Raw genomic sequence first — 26598 nt, forward strand, 5'->3', positions numbered from 1 at the left:
AAGTTTGTCAGGTTTAGAAATAGCTCCAGCTTTCCTACAGAAAATTGAAATTTAGTCACACTCAGTTAATAATATACAGCAGATGGGTTTGTACAAAATGTTCAAAACAGGGGTTGGCTCAATTTTGCCACTATTTTACCCAGAATAAGCATTTTTTTCTTCTCAGAAACATTAAATTCTTGCATTTCCTTCATGTAGGAAGCAATATCCCAGTCTTTCTAGACATTTTTTAGTCCATCATTCTGTTTAGAGAGGCTATAAATGCCCCACCCCACCCTTTTTTATTAATGTGTTTTGAGAGTTTTAATTGCACCTGAGTTGACAATTAAATGATAGAAATTGGAATTTGTGGTTGAATTGCGGCTAGGAATGTTAATTTGCACCAAGAAATGGTTATTTTGTACATTTCACAGATTTCTAATCTTTTTTATTTAAAGTCAAACTTAGAACCATAAGACATGTTAGGCCAATGAGACCACACCCTGGTACAAAACTGGTGTAGATCTGTAAATGTCAGTTTAATGTTCAATATTTTTTTATCAAAATCTAGGATTTGTGGTGTTTGTTGCATTTATGTTGCTTATAGAACAATAAAATGTACATTTTGCTCCTTTTCAGGCCTCCTTTTTGTTGTCAATTCTGTCATAAAAACTTTTTTGACTTCATTTTTTCAGGAAATTGATGTAAAGATCCAGACATCTTGCTTCAGCACTAGGATTGCAATAAAAATTTGTATGATGCCTCTGAGGTTTGAGATGTTGGAAACATTGAAATATTCCCAAATTTGTGAAAAATGTGTATCCTGTGACCCTTTTGTTAGAGAGGAGTGATCATAGACTAAATATTGCATTTTTTTTCATTCACCAAGGCCTATTTTAAACCATAATTTATATTTATTACACCTATTTTAGTTTCTATGCACATATGTTAGCCAGAGATGGTAAAACATAGCTGTTAGACAGATTCCTTTGATAATGTTAGTTCTGCAACCAAAGATTAGATTGATTCAATCTGTGGCATGTTCAGGGGGTAGGGATACATGTTTGAGTATAAATCTCTAATATTACAATCAATGCAACTGATTTGCAATTTTTCTGTTTGCATATTGTCCACCGATTCTAAAAATATATTTCTTGCCAGTCTGGATGACCTGGCGCCTGGTACATTCGGGCATTTTTATGCGCGAACTCTTAGTTTTTTTTTACTGGCATGCGCACAGGTACTATTTCTTTTTCTTTTAACAAGTACCCAAATCGGGGATTTCGTGCGGAGGTAGTTCGGAGGTAAACAGTCTGTGAAGTACAACACTTGCCACTGTACCTGTGTATCGCTAATTATAAACCGAATGTGTGAAGACAGTTCATACATATCACTCAAAAATTTTTCAGTACAAACTCAGTTGATTCACGCTCGATTTGCTACTAAACAAACCCATCGGTTTATTTTCTCAACAGTGTGACCCGAAGTGACCGCGGATTTATTGACCTTGTATGAACTTATCCATAGCTATATCCTTACACCGAGAGAAATTATCTAGTCTCGGTGAAAAGAATCATGGTCATCTGGTAGAAAATTACTTTTGTATTTTTTGGAACGGAAAACAGTGTTTTTAGAAGCAAACTAACCTGCCGCACATGAGGAAGTCATTATACTAATAATAAAAGGCGAGACCTCTTTTTGCGGCGCAGGCTTATCACTGAGTAGTAAACCGTCCACAAACAATAATATAGGAAGCCTAGTGACGAGTGTAGCAAGTAGGCTATAGACTATAGGTTTGAGTCGAGATTACTCGCTTTCAGTTTACTCTGTTTTTGCAATAACCAATTATGTGAGAAATACCATACTGACATTCGGTTTTTAAAAGTTGTACGCGAACTAAATGCGTTTGTTAGATACTGACAGAGCAGCCCCGAGTCGAACAATCGCCGCCCGAGCTGTCTTCGTCAGCTAGTTTTACAATATCATGCAATAGGTGTATTAATGTGATTTTTAGGTTTAACCCCGCAAACAATGCCAAAATAGTGTTTTCACTGCTTACAGAAAACTGAAATTTAAAAAAAAATTTTTTTATGAGGGTGACCCTCCCACACACTCCCTATCGAGCTGCCGCTCGGTCTGCGCAGCCTCATGCCTGGCACATACTGTCAACATTGTATATTTTTCCGTTTCCGCCCTTCCCCCCACAATATATATTTCACGGCTACGTTGCGACGGTACCAGCATACCCAGTTGTTGACACCCATTACATCACTCCTGTCTAACAAATCATAAAGCTGTGGTGTTACGGTGGCGGCATAGTATTTCACCGTAACACCACAGCCACTCTAACCATTCATAATACATCTAACTATCCCTTTACAGCACTTCACTCCCTACACATTTCCCCTCGTCCTACTTTCCCAAACGTCAACAACACATCTCATACATCCAGTTCGCTGATTAACCCTTGTACCACGTCTACTGGATATTTAAAAAAGTGGAAAATTATTAGTATTTTGAAAGATGCTACATGTAAATTTTGTACATTTTTCATGACATGGCAGTAAAAAATTATTTTTTTGAAAAAAATTCCAAATTATGAGTGTTTTCTATGTAGTTTATTTGCAACTTGTCTAATTTTTTCGCAGAACTCAAATCCTGCCCCTAATAAGAAATATTTTTAAATTTTAGCACAAAAGGTCCATGGACCGGAGATGCACCACTGTACATAAAGCAGCATGTATACTTAAAGGGCCATCATTTTTGCAGTTATTCTTTGATTTTGATTTCCTTTCACCAGCATGTTGCCAGAACACATGGGAAGCAAATAAAAAGGGCCTTTTGGTGATACCTGAAGTTTCACCCCTATATAGGACACAGCTCACCAAATATTTCTACGCCATCACCCACGAAACAAGGGCCAAAGTTACTTTTAGTCTCTCTCTCCCTTTCCCTTTTTCCACCTTTTGCATGGCGATTTGTGTATCTCAAGTTTTTCATGGTGAACCTCATACATGCTTTTGGGTAAGAGTTTGCCACATGTTGCTCCATCTGTGGCAGAAAGCGTTCTACCCAACGAAAATTTGGGAAAAAGTTAGAGCCAGTCTAAGAGACGAGAATTAACATTAAAGTCAATGGGGAAATAATTAGTGATCTGTGGCCATTTGGCAAAGTGACCCGGATGTCCATCAACCAATTTTGGACACTTTAGACCTAAGGCTAACTGAAAATCATGGTTAAATTTATTCATCAAATTGGTAATGAAAATCTGTCTGTCACATAGACTAAGAAAGGTAACCAAGTCTAGCCTAATGACGTTCTGTTAAACAAGCCAACAGTGAGGCTGATGTCCCCCGCTGAAATCCCTAAAGAAATAGATGACACATATTAATTAATCCGACACTGCATTCACCTAATGAATATCTACACCAAGTTTGAACATTCTACCTCAATTAAAAGCAGATTTTTTTTATGTCCAAAGTCTTGACCAATCAAATTGCTTCTTAGCTTACGCAGCGAATTTTCATTATCGAACTTAGTCAATAAGGTATTGATATAATGAAACTATAATCTGAATTTCATCCCTCTCACCCAGTTTTCTTGTTTCAAAGTCTCAATCAATCAGATTGCTAATTTTGGCTTAACCCTAGTGCCGTGGCAAATGCTTAACATCAGACTCTGTCAAGACATTTAACTAAGTTTGAACATTCTACCTCAATAGGAAGGTCAGTTATTGTGTTCCAAAGTCTCTACCAATCAGATTAAAGTCTCTACTTAAGAATGAGTAATTTGAGATGTCACATTGTACTCTCTAGTCTGGTTATTAAAAACAATAGATATTATGTCGTCTGCTCCCCGGTATGCAAGTCACTTGATGAAAAATTAGATAAGAGAATTATTAATGGGTGACTGGAATAATTACTAATGAGTAAAAACTTCATACATGTTTGGGTTAGATACAAATATAGACTGGTGTTCCCGTGAATGAAACTGCAGTCGTTTGCTTGGGACATAGTTCTATTCTAAATATATTATAGTCTAGTAATGTCATAAGTTTGAGCTCAGCTCGTGTCAGTGTCAGTATGAGAAGAATGTTTGTGTAATACTAATAGTGGCTCATGTTTATAAAAGATAGGTTGCCAGGCAATGAAACATACGCCCACAGTAGCTATAGTTTTTTCTATTGTCTGTAACGAAACATTTATAATACACTAAAATCTGCTTAAAGATACATTCCCGGGTACAAACTGAGTGATTTGATGATATATTTGGATTAAAAACATATTCTAACTAATTAATTTATCATAATTTTGCTTCAAATCCTTCTAAAAAAATTGCAATAGTCGGGGTATACCCTGGCTAAAAAAAATCGATCAAAAGAGATCATGTTTGTGTCACGAGACTTACATCTCTCGCTACCTAGCAATGCAAGTTAAGTCGGAGGAGAATTCATTGCATACACAAGACAATGTTGTCTTTAATCGCTGACTATTTATTACAAATATCGAAGCCTAATTAAATTTTCGGATTATCCACTGCCTGCGTCTTTTTCCGTGATTTTTATCTCAGAAAGTGTTGTACATCTAATTCTTCATAAAGTTTATGAAAATGTACATCAAGCCCTCAATCTCCGTGTGCAACCTTCGACGTCATGCGTGCAGACACTCCTAATCGTCGAGCTGTCGATTAGGGAAACTTTTACATTTTTGTCCTATATGCGCTCCATGAGAGTTTTTCAGGGAATCCAGTATTTTTCTAGTAAGATTGGATATTTCTACTTTCCATATACCAAAATTGGAATACTTTTATTGGAAATAACCACCCGATAAATACTTTTCTGGGAACGTAGCTTTAAGAGTTACAACTCATTAAGTAATTATCGAAAATCATTAGAAATTGTTTGGCTTTTAGTTCTGCCCCATGCCAACGTTTAGTATATGAAACATTTAAGTGCTTGTCCACGAGAAAACCATGCAAAATCGTGCAAAATCGGGAAGGTGAGGGGTCTGCCGATTCCATTCATATTCATAGGGTTTAGTCATGCCCATAAGACTACTTGATAGCCAAAACCGCCGATATCAGAAATTGACCCTAGCCGAGATGCGGCAGGCAGGTGTTTTGGGGGCTTTTTTCTGATGTTAGCTGCTGTTTTTCAGGTTGTAAATGAGTACTTATGAAACAAATGATGATTCAATATATTAGGCTAGGTAGTAATGTTTCAAAAAAATGAAGAAAGAAAAATCTATCTTTCCACTCAGGGGTGCCATTTCCTGAAGTGTATAAGTCAAACCTTATAAAGTACCCTAACTTTATGCCGCGATATCTCCACTGCCGCGGGGTCCCATGAATTCTTTTTGTGGTTGTTAGTAACTGGGTATCAGGTCTCTCGATTAAAAAATACAAGCCAACAGTGAGGCTGATGTCCCCCGCCGAAATAGGAAAATAATTAGAGGACACATATAAAAATCAAATTGCGTATCGCTCTGCTTACCCTGAGCAGAAAATGCTCATTATCAAACTTAGTCAAGGTATTACTGTAATGAAACTATACACCAAGTTTCATCAATCTCACTTAATTAGAACTAAAGTTATCGTGTCCCAAAGCATCAACCAATCAAATTGCTTATCTCTGCTTACCCTAAGCCGAAAATGCTCATCTTCGAACTCCATCAAGGCATTGACCTAATCAACACATACACCAAGTTTGAACATTCTAGCTCAATTAGGAAGAGAGTTATCGTGCCCCAAAGTATCAACCAATCAAATTGCTTATCTCTGCTTACCCTAAGCGGAAAATGCTCATCTTCGAACTCCATCAAGGCATTGACCTAATAAACACATACACCAAGTTTGAACATTCTAGCTCAATTAAAAGTTATCGTGTCCCAAAGCATCAACCAATCAAATTGCTTATCTCTGCTTACCCTAATTGGAAAATGCTCATCTTCGAACTCCATCAAGGCATTGACCTAATCAACACATACACCAAGTTTGAACATTCTAGCCCAATTAGGAAGAGAGTTATCGTGTCCCAAAGCATCAACCAATCAAATTGCTTATCTCTGCTTACCCTAAGCGGAAAATGCTCATCTTCGAACTCCATCAAGGCATTGACCTAATAAACACATACACCAAGTTTGAACATTCTAGCTCAATTAGGAAGAGAGTTATTGTGTCCCAAAAAGTGTGACGGACAGACAGACGGACGGACGGACGGACGGACGGACGGACGGACGGACGGACGGACGGACGGACAGACAGACAGACAGACAGACAGACAGACAGACAGACAGACAGACAGACAGACAGACAGACAGACAGACAGACAGACAGACGGACGAACCCATTTTAATAGTCCCCTGCTTTCTTCGAAAGGCGGGGGACAAAAATTTCATATATGTCTACAACTACACTCTCAAAAATAGTAGGTAATTTTGACAAAAATCGGATAAATTCGAGAATTTTACGAAGCTTTATCCCCAATATTATCAAACTGATATTCAAACAAATGTAGTATAATACAGTCGCCTTCACAGCTGCTATGTTTAATGTTCGTATGACAACTCTTACTGCAACTGGAAGTGAAAATTTGCTAAAATTTGCATTATTTCACTCTTAAATCTCTTGATATGTACAGATCTCATTATAAGCCGCAGTTGAGAGAACTGTCATACCTCACAGTAGTCATTGAATAGTAAAATGTAGGCCTAAATCCTCAAGATTGGAAAATAAATTCTACACTCTAAAAATTCCAGGTCAGCACGACTAATAAGGCAAGATTTTTTCTTTTCTTTCAATTTTCAGGACTGATGTTATCTTTACCTCTACCTGCGACCAACGAGTTAATCATCTATATTTAGACTATACCCTACCTACAAGTAGTAGTCCTACACTCTTAAAGTACGGTGATCATCATCTTCACAAAAAGCCCCCAAAATAAACAAAAAACTTTTTTTTTTTTCAATTGGCTTAATGTAGCAATATATTAGGTGTATGTATATATCAGAATATCGAACAGCAACAATTGGTACTAGTAGTAGAGTAGTTTTATACATGTTGGTCTAACTCGTAACATTTTTTTTAAAGGACAATATTGGTGTCAGTCATTATTACATATGTGATAGAACTGGTTAAATACATTCCAAATATACATTCCAGAGATCATTGCTACGGGAGACGTGTAACAATACGAGAAGAAACGGGAAGTGACGCCAAACATGACAAACACGAGTTGTCCTTCTATATAATAGACTGAAGTAACGAGCGGTTAGAGACAAACGATCGAATTTCATTTCACTGATAATTCCGTTGAAGTTGAAAAGTTATTATATGGGACAGTGAGAGGGTATCTACTGACAGGCAATTCTTTTTTTGAATTGTCAGATATCCTCTCATCGTTTCATATAACAACTTTTCATCTTCAACGGAATTATCAGTGGAATGAAATTCGATCGTTTGTCTGTTACCGCTCGTTACTTCAGTCAGTTATATAGAAGGACAACTCATGTTTGTCATGTTTGTCATGTTTGATGTCACTTCCCGTTTCTTCACGTGCTTGTTACACAACTCCCGTAGCAAAGATCTATGTGTTAAAATTATATTTGGGATGTATTTAACGAGCTCTATCACATATTTTATAATGACTGACACCAATATTGTCCTTTAACTTGTTGTACGTAAAGCAGAAAGCGCAGATTGCTCTCTGAGGTAAGAATATACAATCGCAGATTAAATACTAAATTGGGCAATGCCCGTTATTGACCTCGTGAGTCAATCCTTAATCCTCACAAAATATCAAATATATACAAAATTTACTTTCGGGAGGGAATACTAATCCTTACAAAATATCACATCTAATTACATTCATGAACCCTCACAAAATATCAAATGTAATACAAAAACTACATTCATAATTTTTCACAATATATCAGAGACATTCAATGAATCCTTTCCTTACAAAATATCAAATACATGTACAGTATTATACAAAATTTACATTCATGAACCCTCGCAAAATATCATACAAAATTTACATTCATAAATATTTACAAAATATCATCAGGATAAAATAGTGGAAGTACCTCATGAATCTAATCTCCTCAATATATATCATGATCTATCATCAGGACGGTGTTACTATCATTGACAAATAGTAAATATCAGCAGAACGGTGTTATAATCATTGACAAATAGTAAATATCATCAGGACGGCGTTATAATCATTGACAAAATAGTAAATATCAGCAGAACGATGTTATAATCATTGACAAATAGTAAATATCAGCGGGATGATGTTACCATCATTGAAAAATAGTAAATATCAGCGGGACGATGTTACTATCATTGAAAAATAGTAAATATGAGCAGGACGGTGTCATTGAAAAATAGTAAATATCATCAGGACGGTGTATAATCATTGACAAATAGTAAATATCAGTAGAACGGTGTTACTATCATTGACAAATATGTAGTAAATATCAGCGGGACGATGTTACTATCATTGAAAAAAAGTAAATATCATCAGGACGGTGTTATAATCATTGACAAATAGTAAATATCAGTAGAACGGTGTTACTATCATTGACAAATAGTAAATATCAGCGGGACGATGTTACTATCATTGACAAATAGTAAATATGAGCAGGACGGTGTTATAATCATTGACAAATAGTAAATATCAGCAGAACGGTGTTACTATCATTGACAAATAGTAAATATCAGCGGGACGATGTTACTATCATTGAAAAATAGTAAATATCATCAGGACGGTGTTATAATCATTGACAAATAGTAAATATCAGTAGAACGGTGTTACTATCATTGAAAATTAGTAAATATCAGCGGGACGATGTTACTATCATTGAAAAATAGTAAATATCAGCGGGACGATGTTACTATCATTGAAAAATAGTGAATATCATCAGGACGGTGTCATTGAAAAATAGTAAATATCATCAGGACGGTGTTATAATCATTGACAAATAGTAAATATCAGTAGAACGGTGTTACTATCATTGAAAAATAGTAAATATCAGCGGGACGCCATCTTGGATGGCTGGATACCAGAATTGATAGTTTTGACAGAGCGGGTTCTACGACTGTTTGAGCGGGTTCGAAACGCTAGTCTGTCAATTGCCGATGGTATCGAGTCATTTAGCATCCATATTTTGTCACTATATTGATTAGAACATATCAATGTGGGCGTATAAAAACGAAATACAAAATCATAAAATTGTAGATTACTGAGTTAAGGTCAAGAGGTCAAAGTTAGTTTGTAGATTTATAATTTAATACTGTTTTAGAATTCTGATGATTAAAGAGACACATCAGAGTTTATTAATAATTAAATAGAGATTTAATTTTAGTTAAGAGTACGAGTACGAGTTAAGAATACGATTTAGAAATAATAATGTTAGCCTAATTTTAAAATAAAGTTTTAAATACGAATATTTAGATCTTGGTCTGATGACAATGACATGTTTGATTTGAGGAAAAATTGTACCGAAATGTGGTATTTTTTGTCTCTGTTGATGATACTATTTAAGATACGGTATATTCAATCACAACGCGAATGACATTTAAAGATACGTCCTAACCAGTTAAGGAATTACATACGCAACCAGAAACAATACTAGACGATCAAGGGCTGTTCCAAAATATGTAGTAAGAAATGATGCATGGGTTATACGCCGGATGTGGCGACCGGTTTTAGGAGTGGTCCGCTCTCCACGTCTGACAGACGACCCATGGTGCTACACTTACTAAAGGTATTGGTGTAATGAAAGCTTACACCAAGTTTCACAACTCTGACTCGAATAGAATCAGTTATCGATCTCCACATTCTTGACCAACCAAATTGCTTATTGCACTGCTTGTTACACTGAGCTGAAAATGCTAATTATCGAACAGTCAACATGTTGCTATAATGAAACTATACACTGGGGTTTATCATTCTCACTTAGAAGAATTAACGTTATGATGTCATAAAGCATCGACAAATCAAATTGTTTTCCGATTAGCCTAAGCAGATTATGCACCTAATTTGAACGGGGATCACGTGTCTAAGTGGGTAAGATGCTGGCTCGCTAGCCTGGAGGTCGGGTGTTCGATCCCTGCATTGGCCGAGAAAGTTCATCCAGATTTTCCGGCGTGGTTCTCCCTTGTCAGTGATGCAGGACGGAGGGCCTGACAAGGAAAGCTGTCTAGTCGTTCGGATGGGACGAAAAACCGAAGTCCCATGTACACATTGGCGTGCACGTAAAAGATCCCTTGGCAGTTGGAATTCGATATAAGAGTAGGCCGTAGTGCCGCTGTCCGGGCAAAATTTCCCTCATAGCACACTGTATGGCGTATGCCCCTCTTCATTAGCCCAGTTCGGAGCAAAACAGTAGGACGTTAAACCCCATTTCATTTCATTTCATTTCCAAGTTTGAACATTCTAGCTTAATTAGGCGAGTTATTGTGTCCCAGAGCACAAACCGATAAAATTTTTTATCTCCACACTTAGCCTAAGCAGTATACCCAGAGTGTGCTCATCTTTGAATTCCCCCAAGGCATTCACTTAACAAACGTCTATACCAATTTTGAACATTCTAGCTCAATTAGAAGGAGAGTTAATGTGTCCCAAAAAGTGTGACAGGCAGACCCATTTTAACAGACAGACCAACCGACCGACAGACAGACCCATTTTAATAGTCCCCTGCTTTCAATGAAAGGTGGGGGACAAAAACAAAATATAATAGTTGAGAAGGAAAGTTATTGTGACCCAAAGCATTGATGAATCAAATTGCTTATCTCCGCTTAGCCTAAGAGTATGCTCATCTTCCAATAATGTCAAGGCATTGATCTAATAAACACCTAAAAAAAAAATTTGAACATTCTACCTCAATTAGAAGGAGTGTTATTGTGTCCCAAAAAGTGTGACGAAGGACAGATAGGGACCCTTCTTAATAGTGCCTTCTTTCTTAGAGCAAAGTTGAAACCCAGTGAGATTTTATAGATAGGATTGATGTCTCAAGAGCAAACTGTATTATGACAGTTGATCTATCATATATTGAACTAACTAAAGACAAACATATAATAACTCACCCATTTGACATCCACAGTTCCAGAGATCTTGAGGATTATAATTACTAGAATCAACTCGCATTCCATTAGGATAAACACGAGACAAAAAGCGCTTATTATGATTAACAAATTCCTCAGGACATGACATGGCTAGCTTCAATGCTTGAGATTCACTATATGAACACATTTCCCATAGGTTTTCTGTAACAATAAAATATAATTCTTTGATTTTCTCTTTCACAGTAGGAGAAGCATATTGTTTTCAATTTTACGAGGTTAATTCTGGCATTTATTTTATGATCAAAGGAAATTATTAACCTAAATATAGGTATTGAAATTTGATTTTTCATATGCTGATAAAAACCTAATTAACAAGTTCAATGATATTACATCATGCGATAGAAGTATTTTAACAGACACGTAATCATAGTTCATATAGGCAATAATTTTTAAAACAGAGAATTCTGAGAACTTCTATCTTGCCCTCATGTCTATAAACAAGGAGCTTTTTCACCTATGGTTAAATTTACCTCTTAAATATCAATATCAATTAGTTATGATAAAATTATAATTTGGAAAAATTTTTTTGTTGATTTATGAAGTATTTGGTTGTAAATAATAAACTTACGTTGTTGTACAGAAATCTGAAAACTCTCAAATCTCTTTGACACAAAAAAATTGACAAGTTCTGAAAGCTCTTTAGCAAGTTTATGTTTTTTCATTGACCCTTCCTGAAATTAAAGTTTATTTTTAAAACATTGTTTAAATGTAATAGTTTTAGGACCGAAGTTTTTATATAATTCCACTGAAATGTGAGCATATAAAATATATTCTTCCTACCCTTTTATTATTTTTCTTTTTTTCTGTCTCTGCTCCTTCATCTTCATCTGTAACGTAACCTTCACCACTCTCCTGTTTACCTGTTAATTTCTTACCCTATAAATATAAAAATAACCTTTATATAATTTATTTACAATTCCTGATTACTGTATCTTATTCTACAACATTTACATCAGTTCTAGTTATAGATCATAGACAAAGACCCAAGCTATAAACTTACTTTATCTGATAATATGTAATGCTGCTTCTAGTAATGAATGAATAAATCATAGGCTTTAGATGCTTAATTAGCTTCTAATTAATCACACAAGAGAATGACCCTATCTGTCAATCAGTTTTTTTTATTTTAACAATTTGAAAACACATCTTGCATCTCACAGAAAGAATGCAAGATAGGTTGCCAGACAATGAAACATACTCCCACAGAAGTTAAATAGTTGGGAGTGGTCTACAAGGGTTGTTGCATATTTATTCTTTTGTGCATAATTGGGGGCATTTACAAGACAATTTCATACAGATCAGATCATAATTTTCATCATATGAGGGTTCACAAGGTTTGACAAACTGAAACAAGGGCCATATCTCTGGAAGGAATAAACAGAAATTTATGTACGGACGTCAATATACAACCACATTTCCATGTGGGTGTATAAAAATATAAGTAAATGCAAACCTAGCACTGTAGGTTTTGTAGGTACCCTGCCATTTCGCCTACGTCCCATTTCGACTACAGCTTATACAGGGTTCCCGCTGCTTCGTCAAACTTTTTTTCAAGGATATTCAAGGATAAATATATGTCAACTTCAAGGATTTTCAAGGACATTTTTTAGCCTAAAGTTACAATTTTTCATCTTAAAAATAACCAAAACATTACAACTATCGTTATAAAACTTCTAATCTAAACAGGATTTTCATATCAACTTACTATTATTACCAATTTGAAACAAAATTAAGGATCTCAACTGGGTCCAGAACCTTGATATACCATATTTTTACACTATTTGCGTACAAGCAGTGGCCATTTTGTCCGGCAGTTTTGGTCCTATGTTCACAAAATTCGAACTCAACCTTCTTTACGGAGTAACAGTGATAAACTAATACGTTTTTTTGAATCGGATAAAAACTGTGACCGCTGGAGGAACCACACGCCAAAAACACGATTTTTCGTTCAATCAGGGACCATAATTCAGGAAGTTACGTTCCGATATGTGCAAATATCGAAAGGAACCGAGATCTTTGGGTTATAAGCATACATTTCAAGTTTAAACCAAATCGGATAAAAATTGTGACCCCTACAGTGTTCACAAGCTAAAAAGATAGGTTGCCAGGCAACGAAACATACACCCACAGCAGCTATATTGTCCGGGCAGTCAACAAAAGTTGTCTGATACATTTTTCGGTAATGAAACATTTATAATACATTAAAATCTGATTAAGAGTAACAACTCATTAAGTAATTATCAGAAAACCATAAGAATTTGTTTTGTTTTTATAAGGTCTCATGACCTTAATCGGATATTAACTTTAGCCTCTAGAGCGTCCACAAGATTTTTCAAAGTGATCAAGGGCCATAACTCTGGCAGTAATTATCGGAAATCGCTGAAAATCAATAGGCTTCTTCGTCTCTTATCGTTATTTAAGATGGCAGTTTTTACACCACACACAAAAATCATGTGTAAACAAAATATTCAAATTCGTCCGTAATATAAAAATAGGTGCACCTCGTTATTTTTCATATTTAATTCCTGTACGGTATTCAAATTTATGTCAGTAATATTCCTACAAAATTCGTAATACGATAGAATGAAAGCGTGCCGACTACTGTCGATCTGTACTGTTTCAAACTACCGTATTTTCGGGTCATAAGTCGCTATATTTTTCAGCAGAAGTCTTATACTCCGTTACGACTTATGTACAGAGGGTAAGAATATGATATCCGAAATTTTTTGGGCAATAAACGTTGCTATACCACAACGAGGAATGACACCATCCGCTAAATAATCGCATTCTACTCTAGCATGTGCTATCGTCTAAAACAATTAAGTACTTACACTATTCCAATCGACATATTCGTCAACATTGCCAAGATTACTTATTTCTTTATTTAAAAACATAAACCCCATTCAAAATATGATCATAAATCCGAGAATATGCCATCAAAATAGAATCTTTTCTTCAACATTAGAAGCGTGAATTTAGTCACGTATTCATTTCATAATTTCACGCGTCTCACAAGATTTCTAATACTGGTTCAGCACTCGGCAAACCTCGGCAGATTCCGTTACTCTACATCTAACCTCGGCACTATGACAGTAAGTGATATGTACCTAATCAGATTTTCTTCAAACAAGGACAACTTTGCTCTGAAAATTCTAAACACGCTATTTTGATAACTTCTTTCTAAAACCGGCAAGTTCGTAGGTACATATATCACTTACCGTCATACAGCCTAAGCTAGATGTAGAGTAACGGAATCTGCCAAGTGCTGTAACCGCGTGCTATTGATCTGGGCGTTATATACTCTTACAATATGTGACTTCTCGTTCGTTCGTTTCTAGAGTTTTACGTCCACTTCCACCTAAGGTGATATCATAGACAATGTGACTTCTATGACTAGTTTATACATATTGTCGGCTCACATCAATGCGATTAAAATGTCCGACAATGCAGAAACCATGAGGTTAACACGAAGATTCAAATTATAATGGATTGATGAATAGTCCGACAAAGGGGAAACAATGGCTTCTGTTTAAGATTAGATTGATGAATTGTCCGACAAAGGATTAAGTCAGTCAATCAAGGCAGATTAAGTAGTTAATCAAGGTAGGTTTATAGACTGTATAACACGATAAATACGTTGATCACTTAATTACCTAATCAATCCAGCGTATTATCGACGTTAATCTGGTTGAGTGGTAGTTATACACTCAGTAAACTATATTAATTTCGGAATTTTGAATATTATTTACCATGTCTTGATGTCCGATTGGGCCGTTTGGCCGTTTGGAAAAAAGATTCGGACAAGTCCGGAATATACGGGCAAAATCCCATCACTGCCTTAAACACTGTGTATAAATTTAAAGTCAACGGACGGACGGACGGGGGCGAGAACAAAATACGACCACATTTCAATGTGGGCGTATAAACACGATTTTTCGTACAATCAGGGGCCATAATCCATGAAGTTACAGTCCGATATATGCCAATATCGAAAGGAACCGAGATCTTAGGGTGATAAACCTATATTTCAAGTTTCATTGAAATCAGATAAAAATTGTGACCTGTAGACTGTTCACAAACAAACCTATATTTCAAGTTTCATTGAAATCAGATAAAAATTGTGACCTGTAGACTGTTCACAAACAATTGTGGACGGAGGGACAGGGGAGACGACAATATACGTCCACATGAAAATGTGGGCGTATAAAAACGATTTTTGTACAATTAGGGGCCATAATCCAGAAAGGTATGGTCTGAAATGCACAAATATCAAAAGGGACTGAGATTTTTGGAATATAAAGATATGTTTTAAGTTTGATCAAAATTGGATAAAAATTGTGACTGCTAGAGGGTCCATGACCTTTGTATTACATACTTATACACAATTTGCGTACAAAGAGCGGCTATTTTGTCGGGCAATTTCATTTCGATTTTCCTGAAATTCGAATTCAACCTTCATTATGGTGGAATGGTGATATATAAATCTAAACGGTTTTTAAAACAGGAAAAAAAAAATGTGACCTCTAGAGAAACCACAAGCTAATAAGATATTTACACTATTTGCGTACGAGGGACGGCCATTTTGTCTGACAGTTTTAGTCCGATTTTCACTAAAAAATTCGAACTCAACTGTCATTACGGTGCAACGGTCATATATTCGAACGTTTTTTTAAAACAGATAATAATTGTGACCTGAAGAGGAACCACAAGCTAAAAACGCGATTTTTTGTACAATGAGGGGACATAATCCAGGAAGTTATGATCAGATATGCACGAATATCGAAATCAAACAAGATCTTTGGGTTATGAACAACATGCATTTCAAGTTTGATCAAAATTGTGACCTCTAGAGGGTCCACAAGCTTGATATACCATATTTTTACACTATTAGCGTACCAAGGGTGGCCATTTTGTTCGGCAGTTTTGGCCTGATTTTCACAAATTTGAACCATCATTAGGGTGTAACGGTGATATATTCAAATGGTTATTTTAAATCGTATAAAAATTGTTACCTCTAGAGGGACCACAAGGTTAAAACGCAATTTTTCATACAATCAAGGGCCATAATTCAGGAAGTTATGATCCGATATGAGCTAATATCGAAAGGAACCAAGAAAATTGGGTTGTAAACATGTATCAATCGCATCAAAATTGTGAGCTCTACTAGAGCGTCCACAACCTTGATATATCACATATTTACACCATTTGCGTACAAGGGGTGGCCATTTTGTCCGTCAGTTTTGGTCTGATTTTTACGAAATTCGAACTGAACCGTCATTACGGTGTAACGTTGATATATACGAACGTTTTTTTTTAAATCAGATAATAATTGTGACCTCCAGAGGAACCACAATCAGGAGCCATAATTCAGGAAGTTACGATTTGATGTCCGCAAATATCGAAAGGAACCACAAGCTAAAAACGCGATTTTTCATACAATTAGGGGACATAATCCAGGAAGTTACGATCAGATAAGCGCGAATATCAAAATCAACCAAGATATTTGGGTTATGAACAACATGCATTTTAAGTTTCATCAAAATCAGATCAAAATTGTGACCTCTAGAGGGTCCACAACCTCACTAGAGACCAGGTATACACGTATCCAGCTAATAGATTGCAGTCAAGATGTGTTAAATGCCGTCAAGATTCATCAAAAAACACCCAGTTTGTGCTACCGTGTAGATTAAGAAACACTGTTTAGTTTTGACATCGAGTTTTTAGACAAGGCCTTTATTTTCCCGGACGATGTCAAGAAATGAACACAGTGTTGAATTACTTAAGGTGTTTAGATTTTACGCCAAATTACCACTGTACCGAGAGCCGTCTAGTAACTTACAGGTGAGTAGTAATGCAATGCTGTTTACTTTTCATGTCTTGTAATTAGTTTGCCCAGTGTCATCTAGAAAACTTAAGGCGTTTGTTTTTGTGTGAAATATTTAATTTCTGTCTACCAATTTTAGAAACTATGTTCAAATTGACAATCTGAGTATAGTGTCTAAAATTCTCGAAAGAATTGCATATTTTTTGAATATCGTCCATTCTTCGGTATTGCTGACGTCCGTTGGGAAAAGCCGATTTACAATGAATTGACATTTTTCCTGGCGTAGATAAAACTCACATTTTATTTATTAGAAATTAACAAAACAATGGAAGGATAACTTGTTACTTATAATCTTGCTTTCTGGGTTTTTTCCCTGCTTCCGCAATTAATAACAAATGTATTTGTGAATTTACAAATTAATGTGTGCAGTTCTCGTTTCGGCCACAAATGAAACGTCATTTTCGCCATTTATCTAGGCGTTTTTGGGAGACTATTTTCGCCAACATTTATTTTTGTATCCCTATCCCTTGGGAATGTTGAAGAAATACCGAAGGAGGGGAATTGTTAATTGTTAACAATTGTAGGTACAGCCCCCCCCCCCCCATTGAAACTGGCAAGGACCGCAAATCGTATCTAGTTTAGTTTTGTCACAATAAAATCGAGTATTTCTAATCAAACCAGCGGATGCCAGGCAGGAAATGCCCACATTTTGAGAGATGGATAGAGAACAAGCTAACAAGAAAGTGATTTTTCCTACAATCAAGGGCCATAATTCAGGAAATTACAATTCGATATTCGCAAATATCGAAAGGAACCAAGATCTTTTGGTTTTTAACTTACATTTCAAGTTTCAACAAAATTGGATAAAAATTGTAACCTCTATATGGTCCACAACCTTGATATACCATATTTTTACGCTATTTGAGAAAGAGGGGCGGCCATTTTGTCTGTCAGTTTTGGGCCGATTTTCATGAAATTCGAACTCAGCCATCCTTAGGGTGTAAAGGACATATAATAATACGTTTTTTTAAATCGGATAAACATTATGACCTCTATAGGGTCCACAAGTTAAAATGCGATTTTTCGTACAATCAGGGGCCATAATTCAGGAAGTTACCTCCCCATATGCGCGAATACCGAAAGGAACCAAGATCTTTGGGTTATAAACTTACATTTCAAAATAGAATTAAAATTGTGACCTCTATACGGTCCACAACCTTGATATACCATATTTTTACTCTATTTGAGAACAAACGGCGGCCTTTTTGTCTGTCAGTTTTGGGCCGATTTTCACGAAATTCGAACTCAGCCGTCCTTAGGGTGTAACGGTGATATAATAAAACGTTTTTTTTAAATGGGATAAAAATTATGACCTCTATAGGGTCCACAAGCTAAAAACGCGATTTTTCGTACAATCAGGGGCTATAATTCAGGAAGTTACATTCCGATATGTGCGAATATCGAAAGGAACCGAGATCTTTGGGTTATAAACTTACATTTTAAGTTTCAACAAAATCAGATAAAAATTGTGACCTCTATAGGGTCCACAACCTTGATATACCATATTTTTACGCTATTTGAGAATGAAGGGCGGCCATTTCGTCTGTCAGTTTTGGGTGCATTTTCATGAAATTCGAACTCAGCCGTCCTTAGGGTGTAACGGTGATATAATAAAACGTTTTTTTTAAATGGGATAAAAATTATGACCTCTATAGGGTCCACAAGCTAAAAACGCGATTTTTCGTACAATCAGGGGCCATAATTCAGGAAGTTACGTTCCGATATGCGCGAATATCGAAATGAACCGAGATCTTTGGGTTATAAGCATACATTTCAAGTTTGAACTAAATCGACTAAAAATTGTGGCCTCTACAGTGTTCACAAGCTAAAAACGTGATTTTTCGTACAATCAGGGGCCATAATCCATGAAGTTACAGTCTGATACATGCCAACATCGAAAGGAACCGAGATCTTAGGGTGATAAACCTATATTTCAAGTTTCATTGAAATCGGATAAAAATTGTGACCTGTAGACTGTTCACAAACAATTGTGGACGGACGGGGTCGACGACAATATACGTCCACATGAAAATGTGGGTGTATAAATACAAAAGAAAAACAAGCAGGGTCATTATAATATTTAATTTCCAAATACATGAAAAGTTCCTCTACAAACTATATACACATATATTGCACACAAAACACTTTTCAGTTTACACACTAACATTCGGGATACCTCACATTCAAGTCTAAAACCTAATCCGCGTATTGTTTACAAACACTATTTGGATATCCGTTAACGGATACAAAACAAGGGTTATCCGAATCATTTTACTATCCGTTACAGTCTTCTGACATTCTGTATGCTCTACATTTAGCAATTTTTACATCTGATTACTTTGAAATTTTCCCCAATGCTATTGATCAGGTACGCAGCTTTGAGCATAAATGTTAATATTAGCGATAGTAACTAATAAAAATATTAATGCAGTGTAACGAAAACTGTAGTCTAAATAAAAAAGTATTCATTCATTTCTCGCGCTCGTTTACGCTAGATAGAAGCTACTTTTTGGGTTTACAAGATACAAGTTAACACTTTGTTTAGACTTCCCGCAATGAAATTTATTCATAACGACCTAGGTCACGTATATTCTCACTTACTGATTGGTTCAATAGCAGTAGATTATCAGAATGAGGCAAACGACCTTGGCGGAATAAATGTTAGATGTTTTTATTTTACTTTTTTCATTCGTGTTGAGCAAAAATGATAAGTGGGAGGGCCGCGGATTACAGGAGTAGTTATACACAAATTTATTCACCTCATTGATTTTTTAGGATATCATGGATAGTCTTAATAATTGCGGCTAAAGGTAGGCATGTTTTTTTCTTCGTGGCTCAAACGATTTGCAAATCGAAAGTAAGATTTCATACTTGGCATACACAGACACTCATAAACATTGAAATATGGAAGAAATTATGAGTATATGTGATTTTGTTCAAGAATTTCATGTTTCCGAATATAGCAAACAAAAGTATTCAGATCACAAATCTCGATCCGATTTTCAACACTAATGTGCAAATATCAATAGGAACCAAGATCTTTGGGTTATAATCATGCATTTCAAGTTTCATCAAAATCGGATTAAAATTGTGACCTCTACAGGGTCCACAACCTTGATATACCATATTTTTACACTATTCGCGTACTACAAGCGGCAGCCATTTTGTCCGGTAGTTTTGGTCCATGTTTGGTCCATTACCATGTTTTTATTAAGTATAGAATGAATAAAAACAAGGGAATGTACTGACAATTTCTATTTTTCTCTTGTTGTTATTAAGAGCGTGTCCGCGAGAGCACCATGCAGGTGGTGACAAGACCTTGGGTCAGGGATTTTGACCAAATTTTTTCTGTGAGATGGGTTAGTACCCAGATTCATCCGAACAAAATATTAGATTGGTTCAGTTGATACCGACCTCAAAAATTGGAAAAATAAATTTTTATAGAAAAATAAGCAAAAAATGGGCAATTTTGGAACCAAATTTGGATGATCTGCTATTTGGACAATAATTGATTTGGACAAACAAAATTTTGGACATTAGTAGGACCACTCAGGTGCCTCCTACACACAGGAGTTTTAAGTTTCTACTGCTAATGATATCTTGCTACTGGCCGGATACCCACCACTCTCTGAAAATTGAATTTAATGAAAACAAAAGTTTGAGATGCTATAGCTCGCCCTTTGCAGGGGCTGGAACAATATTTGAATGTTACCCACAACTAGCAACCTTCCTACGAACAAAACAAAAAATAAAAATGACCACACCAGGCAAAGTAAAAACAGGAGAAATGAATTAAAAACACCAAAAAATAGGATAAAATGTTGTGTTTGTCAATACCCCAGATAAGATATATGTATAAACATTGTTACAATGATAATATATTCCATTTAGTTGTTAGCAAGGATGATTTAGACATGAGAGAAACAGGGTACAATAAGATTTAGTGTCCACTGGACACAAACTAGGTCATTATGAAACTAACATATGGTGATGCATATCTATGGATATCTTTACAAAGATAATATATTCCATTCAGTCGTTAGCAAGGATGATATTGACTTACGAGAAAGAAATCGAGTTTAAGGTCCACTCGACACAAACTAGGTCATTTTGTGACTAACATATGGTACAATTTTACTGCAATAATTTGCTTGAGCGAACAGAGAAAATCCATGAGGTTGGACAAACAACATTACACCATGTCACCTGCAAGCTGTCACGCCACTTAACTCAATGACAGACCTTATGATCTCAAAACAAGGGACAAGTTTCATGCAATTTACACAGAATAAATCATTTTATATGAATATATGATATGGTAAAGATAACTACAGTGTCAATAGCTGCGGAAGGTTCACAGCAGCATCTTCAGTATTTTCTTGCGGCTGGAAATATTCCGTGGAGAACCAGACAACCGAGCCGTGATGTAGAGAAAGAGAACCATGTCCACGATCACAAACAGTCGCCCATGGCTTGAAGATTTGAAGTGTTTCTGAGGAATGTATGTGTTCGCGCTTGTAACAGGGTTTAACACCACCAGCAAGATGACTACAAAACAAGCACAGGATTAGTGGGTTGGCATGCCCAGTCACCCGCTGATTATCACCTTTTCTCGTTCCTTGTACCAAATGGGGTATTTTGGTAAAAAATATTTTAGGAATCAGACCCGATTTTAGGAGCTGTTCGTTGTATAAAAACATTTGGAAGTTTTATGGAGAGTCATTGAAAATCAGAAGACTACCATACATTCCATATTGAAATCCCTGGAGGAGAAGAGGACATAGGCCAAAACCAGTAGTACAAAACAAAACAGTACTCTGGGGTCGAAAAACTTGAAGGAAGGTCAGAGAGCATTTGCACTCGAACATAGGAATCTAAGTAAGTGAGCACTTCTGCTCGAATGTAGGTATATGTAGGAGGTCGGCACATGTGGTCAATATTATCTTGGAGTGTCGTAAATCTTGTTGTGATCTATGTCATCTTCGCCTTCAGAGATTTCAATACCAGACATCAAATGCCCCTACATGAAAACTTCTAAATGTTTCTTCTTATGTTTTTTTTTTTTTTTTAAAGTGTTGCTGCTTTGGTTAAATTGTGCCGATATAAAAGCTTGTCATGCCAGCCCATACATTTATGCACGTTCGTGCTACCAACTACTGAATATAGATCAGAATAATCGCTGTCTGATCCTGCAAATTATACACCAGTTACGCCCCTTTCCTACGATGACCGTGAACGTCCCATTTTGTCACAAAAACTTCATGATTTTTTAACCAAGATAGTATATTTGGTACGAGGAACGTTCAAGTAACAAAATATAGTAATAATGTTGATAATCAACAGTCATTTGAACTTTTGAAGTCTGTAGTCGGTCATCAGTGAAAAGACGAATTGCGTGGAAAAAATCGTTTTTACACTTTTTCAGAATATTTCAGCACTCTAGTGGGTTGCGTTGCAGTCAGTTTTTTTCTTCTGACATTTACTTTGAGGAATACCCTTCACAACCACACCAAGCAATTCTATGCCAGACCTGCAAAGAGTAGCTACAGACGTTTTAAGATCACTCACAGAAACTTCCACACGAATCATTCATTCCCAACAACTGCCAGATTTTAAGTCAACTACTTGGCCTATCATACCTGACCAATATCAAAAATTTAGAGACACAACATTTCGGGTAGGAGGGTTTTGAAATTAGGGTTAAAAATTGGTCGGAATAGGTCAAATTTTGCCCGAAAACAACAATTTCCAGTTATACCGGAAGTTGTCTGTTCAAAAATTTTTCACTTCATTCTAGATGATAAGCGGAGTTTCTTTCCTTTTTTCGTAAATTCTGGACGATACCCAGTCCCTAATGCCCTGATATATCACATATTTACACCATTTGTGTACGAGGGGCAGCCATTTTGTCTGTCAGTTTTCATGAAATTCAAACTCAACCATAATTACGGTGTAACCAAGATCTCTAGAGAGTCCACAACTTTGATATACCATATTTTTACACTTGTTTGCGTACGAGTGGCAGCCATTTTGTCCGGCAGTTTTGGTCTGATTTTCACGAAATTCGAAATCAACCGTCATTAAGGTGTAACGGTGAGGTATTCAAACGGAATAAAATTATGACAGCTCGACATGCGCGAATATCGAAAGGAACCAAGATCTTTGGGTTATAAACTTACATTTCAAATTTCAACAGATAAAGATAGGTTGCCAGGCAACGAAACATACGCCCACAACAGCTAAATCGTCCGGGCAGTCAACAAGAGTTATCACATATTTTTACTTTTTTCGGTAATGAAACATTTATAATACACTAAAATCTGATTAAGAGCAACAACTCATTAAGTAATTATCAGAAAATTATTAGAATTTGTTTGGTTTTTAGAAAGTTTTGTCCCATGCTAACGTTTAGTATACGAAACATTTAATATCATAGATTTAGCTGTTCAAGTTATCAAAATTCATTGAAAATCAATACATGTATACTTGTTCGTCTCAAGACCTTAAACTGTGTGTATCAATCTGAAGTCAATCAGATGATAACTTTAGCCTCTAGAGTGTCACAAGATTTTTCAAAGTGATCAAGGGTCATAACTCTGGCAGTAATTATCAGAAATCGCTGAAAATCAATAGGATTCTTCGTCTCATGACCTTAAACACTGTGTATAAATTTAAAGTCAATGGGATATTAACTTTAGCCTCTAGAGCGTCCACAAGAATTTTCAAAGTGATCAAGGGCCATAACTCTGAAGTAATTATCTGAAATCACTGAAAATTAATAGGTTTCTTCGTCTCATCACCTTAAACACTGTGTATCAATTTAAAGTCAATCGGATTTTATCTTTAGCCTCTAGTTCGTCCAGAAGCAATTGTGGATGCCGGACGGACTGGGCGTATGAAAATTGTGACCTCTAAAAACGTAATTTTTCGTACAATAAGGGGCCATAATCCATTAAGTTATGGTCCAATACATGCCAATATCGAAAGAAACCAAGATCTTTGGGAGATAAACCTATATTTCAAGTTTCGTCAAAATCGGATAAAAATAGTGACCTGTACAGTGTCCACAAACAAATTGCAGACGTCTTGACGGACAAGGGCGACAACAATATACGTCCACATGAAAATGTTGGCACATAAAAATTGTGGCCTGTAGAGGATCCACAACATTGCTTTTACACTATTTGTTGAAAGGGGAGTGTCCATTTTGACGGGAAGTTTCAGTACGATTTTCTCGACATTCAAACTCAACCATAATTATGATTTAACGGTGATAAATATTTGAATGGTTTAAAAAAAAAAAAAAAAAAAAATTGCTACCACTAGAGGGTCCACAAGCTAAATTATTGACATTTCGTACTATCTGTGGCCATAATCCAGGAAGTTATGGTTCCAAATCAGGGATGGGAAGCTATTTTTCAAACGCCCAAAATTGTCCGATCGGGATTATTCCCCATCGGACATCAAGACATTGGGAATAATATTCAAAATTCCAAAATTAATATAGTGTACTGAGTGTATAACTACCACTCAACCCGATTATCGTTGATAATAGGCTGGATTGATTAGGTAATTAAGTGATCAACGTATTTATCATGTTATACCGTCTATACACCTACCTTGATTAACTACATAATCTGCCATGATTGACTGACTTAATCCTTTGTCGGACAATTTATCAATCTAATCTTAAACAGAAGTCATTGCTACACCATTGTCGGACTATTCATCAATCCAATAAGAGTGATTATAATTTTAATCCACGCGTTTACCTCGACAGCATCTATAAACTAGTCATAGATGTCACATATCGTAAGAGTATATAACACCCTAAATCAATGGACTGTCATTTTGTCTGCGATATATTTTATGTCTTTTAAGACTCCATATATAAATTCTCATCCACAGTGGCACTTTCCCATGATCTCGATTGCCGTACGAAAATTGCTTAACATATAAGGCAGTGCTTACTATGAAGCTATGTGCTATGACTCACGTACGCCATACGCTGAAGTTAGCTATGTCATCACCACAAAGTATTATTATTTCGAACGGCTTTCTTTCATTTGCTGCCGTATAAACCAAGACATGTAATTTTGTAGGAATATTACTGACATACATTTGAATACCATAACCATACGGGAATTAATAAATATGAAAAATAGTGAGGTGTTCCTATTTCTGTTACGCACGGATTTGAACATTTTGTTAACATTTTATAAAGAAACCAGCGGCTGCCAGGCAGGATCCGCCCACATTTTCGAGAGCTGGATAGAGAACAAGCTAAGAAGAAAGTGATTTTTCCTACAATCAAGGGCCATAATTCAGGAAATTACAATTCGATATGCGCAAATATCTAAAGGAACCAAGATCTTTGTGTTATAAACTTACATTTCAAGTTTCAACAAAATCGGATAAAAATTGTGACTTCTATAGGGTCCTCAACTTTGATATACCCTATTTTTACGCTATTTGAGAACGAAGGGCGGCCATTTTATCTGTCAGTTTTCGGCCGATTTTCACGAAATTCGAACTCAATCGTCCTTAGGGTGTAACGGTGATATAATAATACGTTTTTTTAAATCGGATAAAAATTATGACCTCTATAGAGTCCACAAGCTAAAAACACGATTTTTCGTACAATCAGGGGCCATAATTCAGGAAGTTACGGTCCGATAGGCGCGAATATCGAAAGGAACCAAGATCTTTGGGTTATAAACTTACATTTCAAGTTTCAACCAAATCGGATTAAAATTGTGACCTCCATAGTGTCCACAACCTTGATATACCATATTTTTACACATTTCAAGTTTCAACAAAATCGGATAAAAATTGTGACCTCTATAGGATCCACAACCTTGATATACCATATTTTTACGCTATTTGAGAACGAACGGCGGCCATTTTGTCCGTCAATTTGAACTCAGCCATCCTTAGGGTGTAACGGTGATATAATGATACGTTTTTTTAAATCGGATAAAAATTATGACCTCTATAGGGTCCACAAGCTAAAAATGTGATCTTTCGTACAATCAGGGGCCATAATTCAGAAAGTTACGGTCCGATATGCGCGAACATCGAAAGGAACCGAGATCTTTAGGTTATAAACTTAAATTTCAAGTTTCAAATAAATCGGATAAAAATTGTGACCTCTATAGGGTCCACAAGCTAAAAACTTGATTTTTCGTACAATCAGGGGCCATAATCCATGAAGTTTCGATCCGATACATGCCAATATCGAAAGCAGCCAAGATCTTTTGGGGATAAACCTATATTTCAAGTTTCGTCAAAATCGGATAAGAATTGTGACCTGTAGAGAGTCCACAAACAATTGTGGACGGACGGACAGGGGCGACGGCATAATACATCTACATGAAAATGTGGGCGTATAAAAACGATGTTCTGACATCACAAACTATTCTTATTTCGGAAGTTCTGCATTCATTTGCTGCCGTATAAAGAGAGAGAAATGGGGTTTAACGTCCACTCGACACAAACTAGGTCATTTCGGGACTAACATATGGTTTAATTTTATTTCAATAATTCGCTTGCGCGTACGGGTCTTTAGCAGTGGGAGGAAACCGGAGAACCCGGAGAAAACCCACGAG

General features: G+C 36.1%; 1 protein-coding gene across 3 annotated transcripts in view; it reads right to left on the reverse strand.

The window, feature by feature from the left end:
• Window positions 1-26598, reverse strand: part of LOC126825412 (inactive phospholipase C-like protein 2) — a 369332-nt gene that overhangs the window by 78163 nt on the left and 264571 nt on the right. For all 3 annotated transcript variants that reach the window (XM_056102008.1, XM_056102007.1, XM_056102009.1), the window contains exons 13-15: window positions 11887-11982; window positions 11675-11777; window positions 11068-11247 (exon numbers count right to left, since the gene is read on the reverse strand). In XM_056102008.1, coding sequence (XP_055957983.1) covers window positions 11068-11247; window positions 11675-11777; window positions 11887-11982 — 379 coding nt within the window. The remainder of the gene's footprint in view (window positions 1-11067; window positions 11248-11674; window positions 11778-11886; window positions 11983-26598) is intronic.

The sequence above is a fragment of the Patella vulgata genome, chromosome 6 (genome assembly GCF_932274485.2).
Source record: "Patella vulgata chromosome 6, xgPatVulg1.2, whole genome shotgun sequence".
NCBI lineage: Eukaryota > Metazoa > Mollusca > Gastropoda > Patellidae > Patella > Patella vulgata.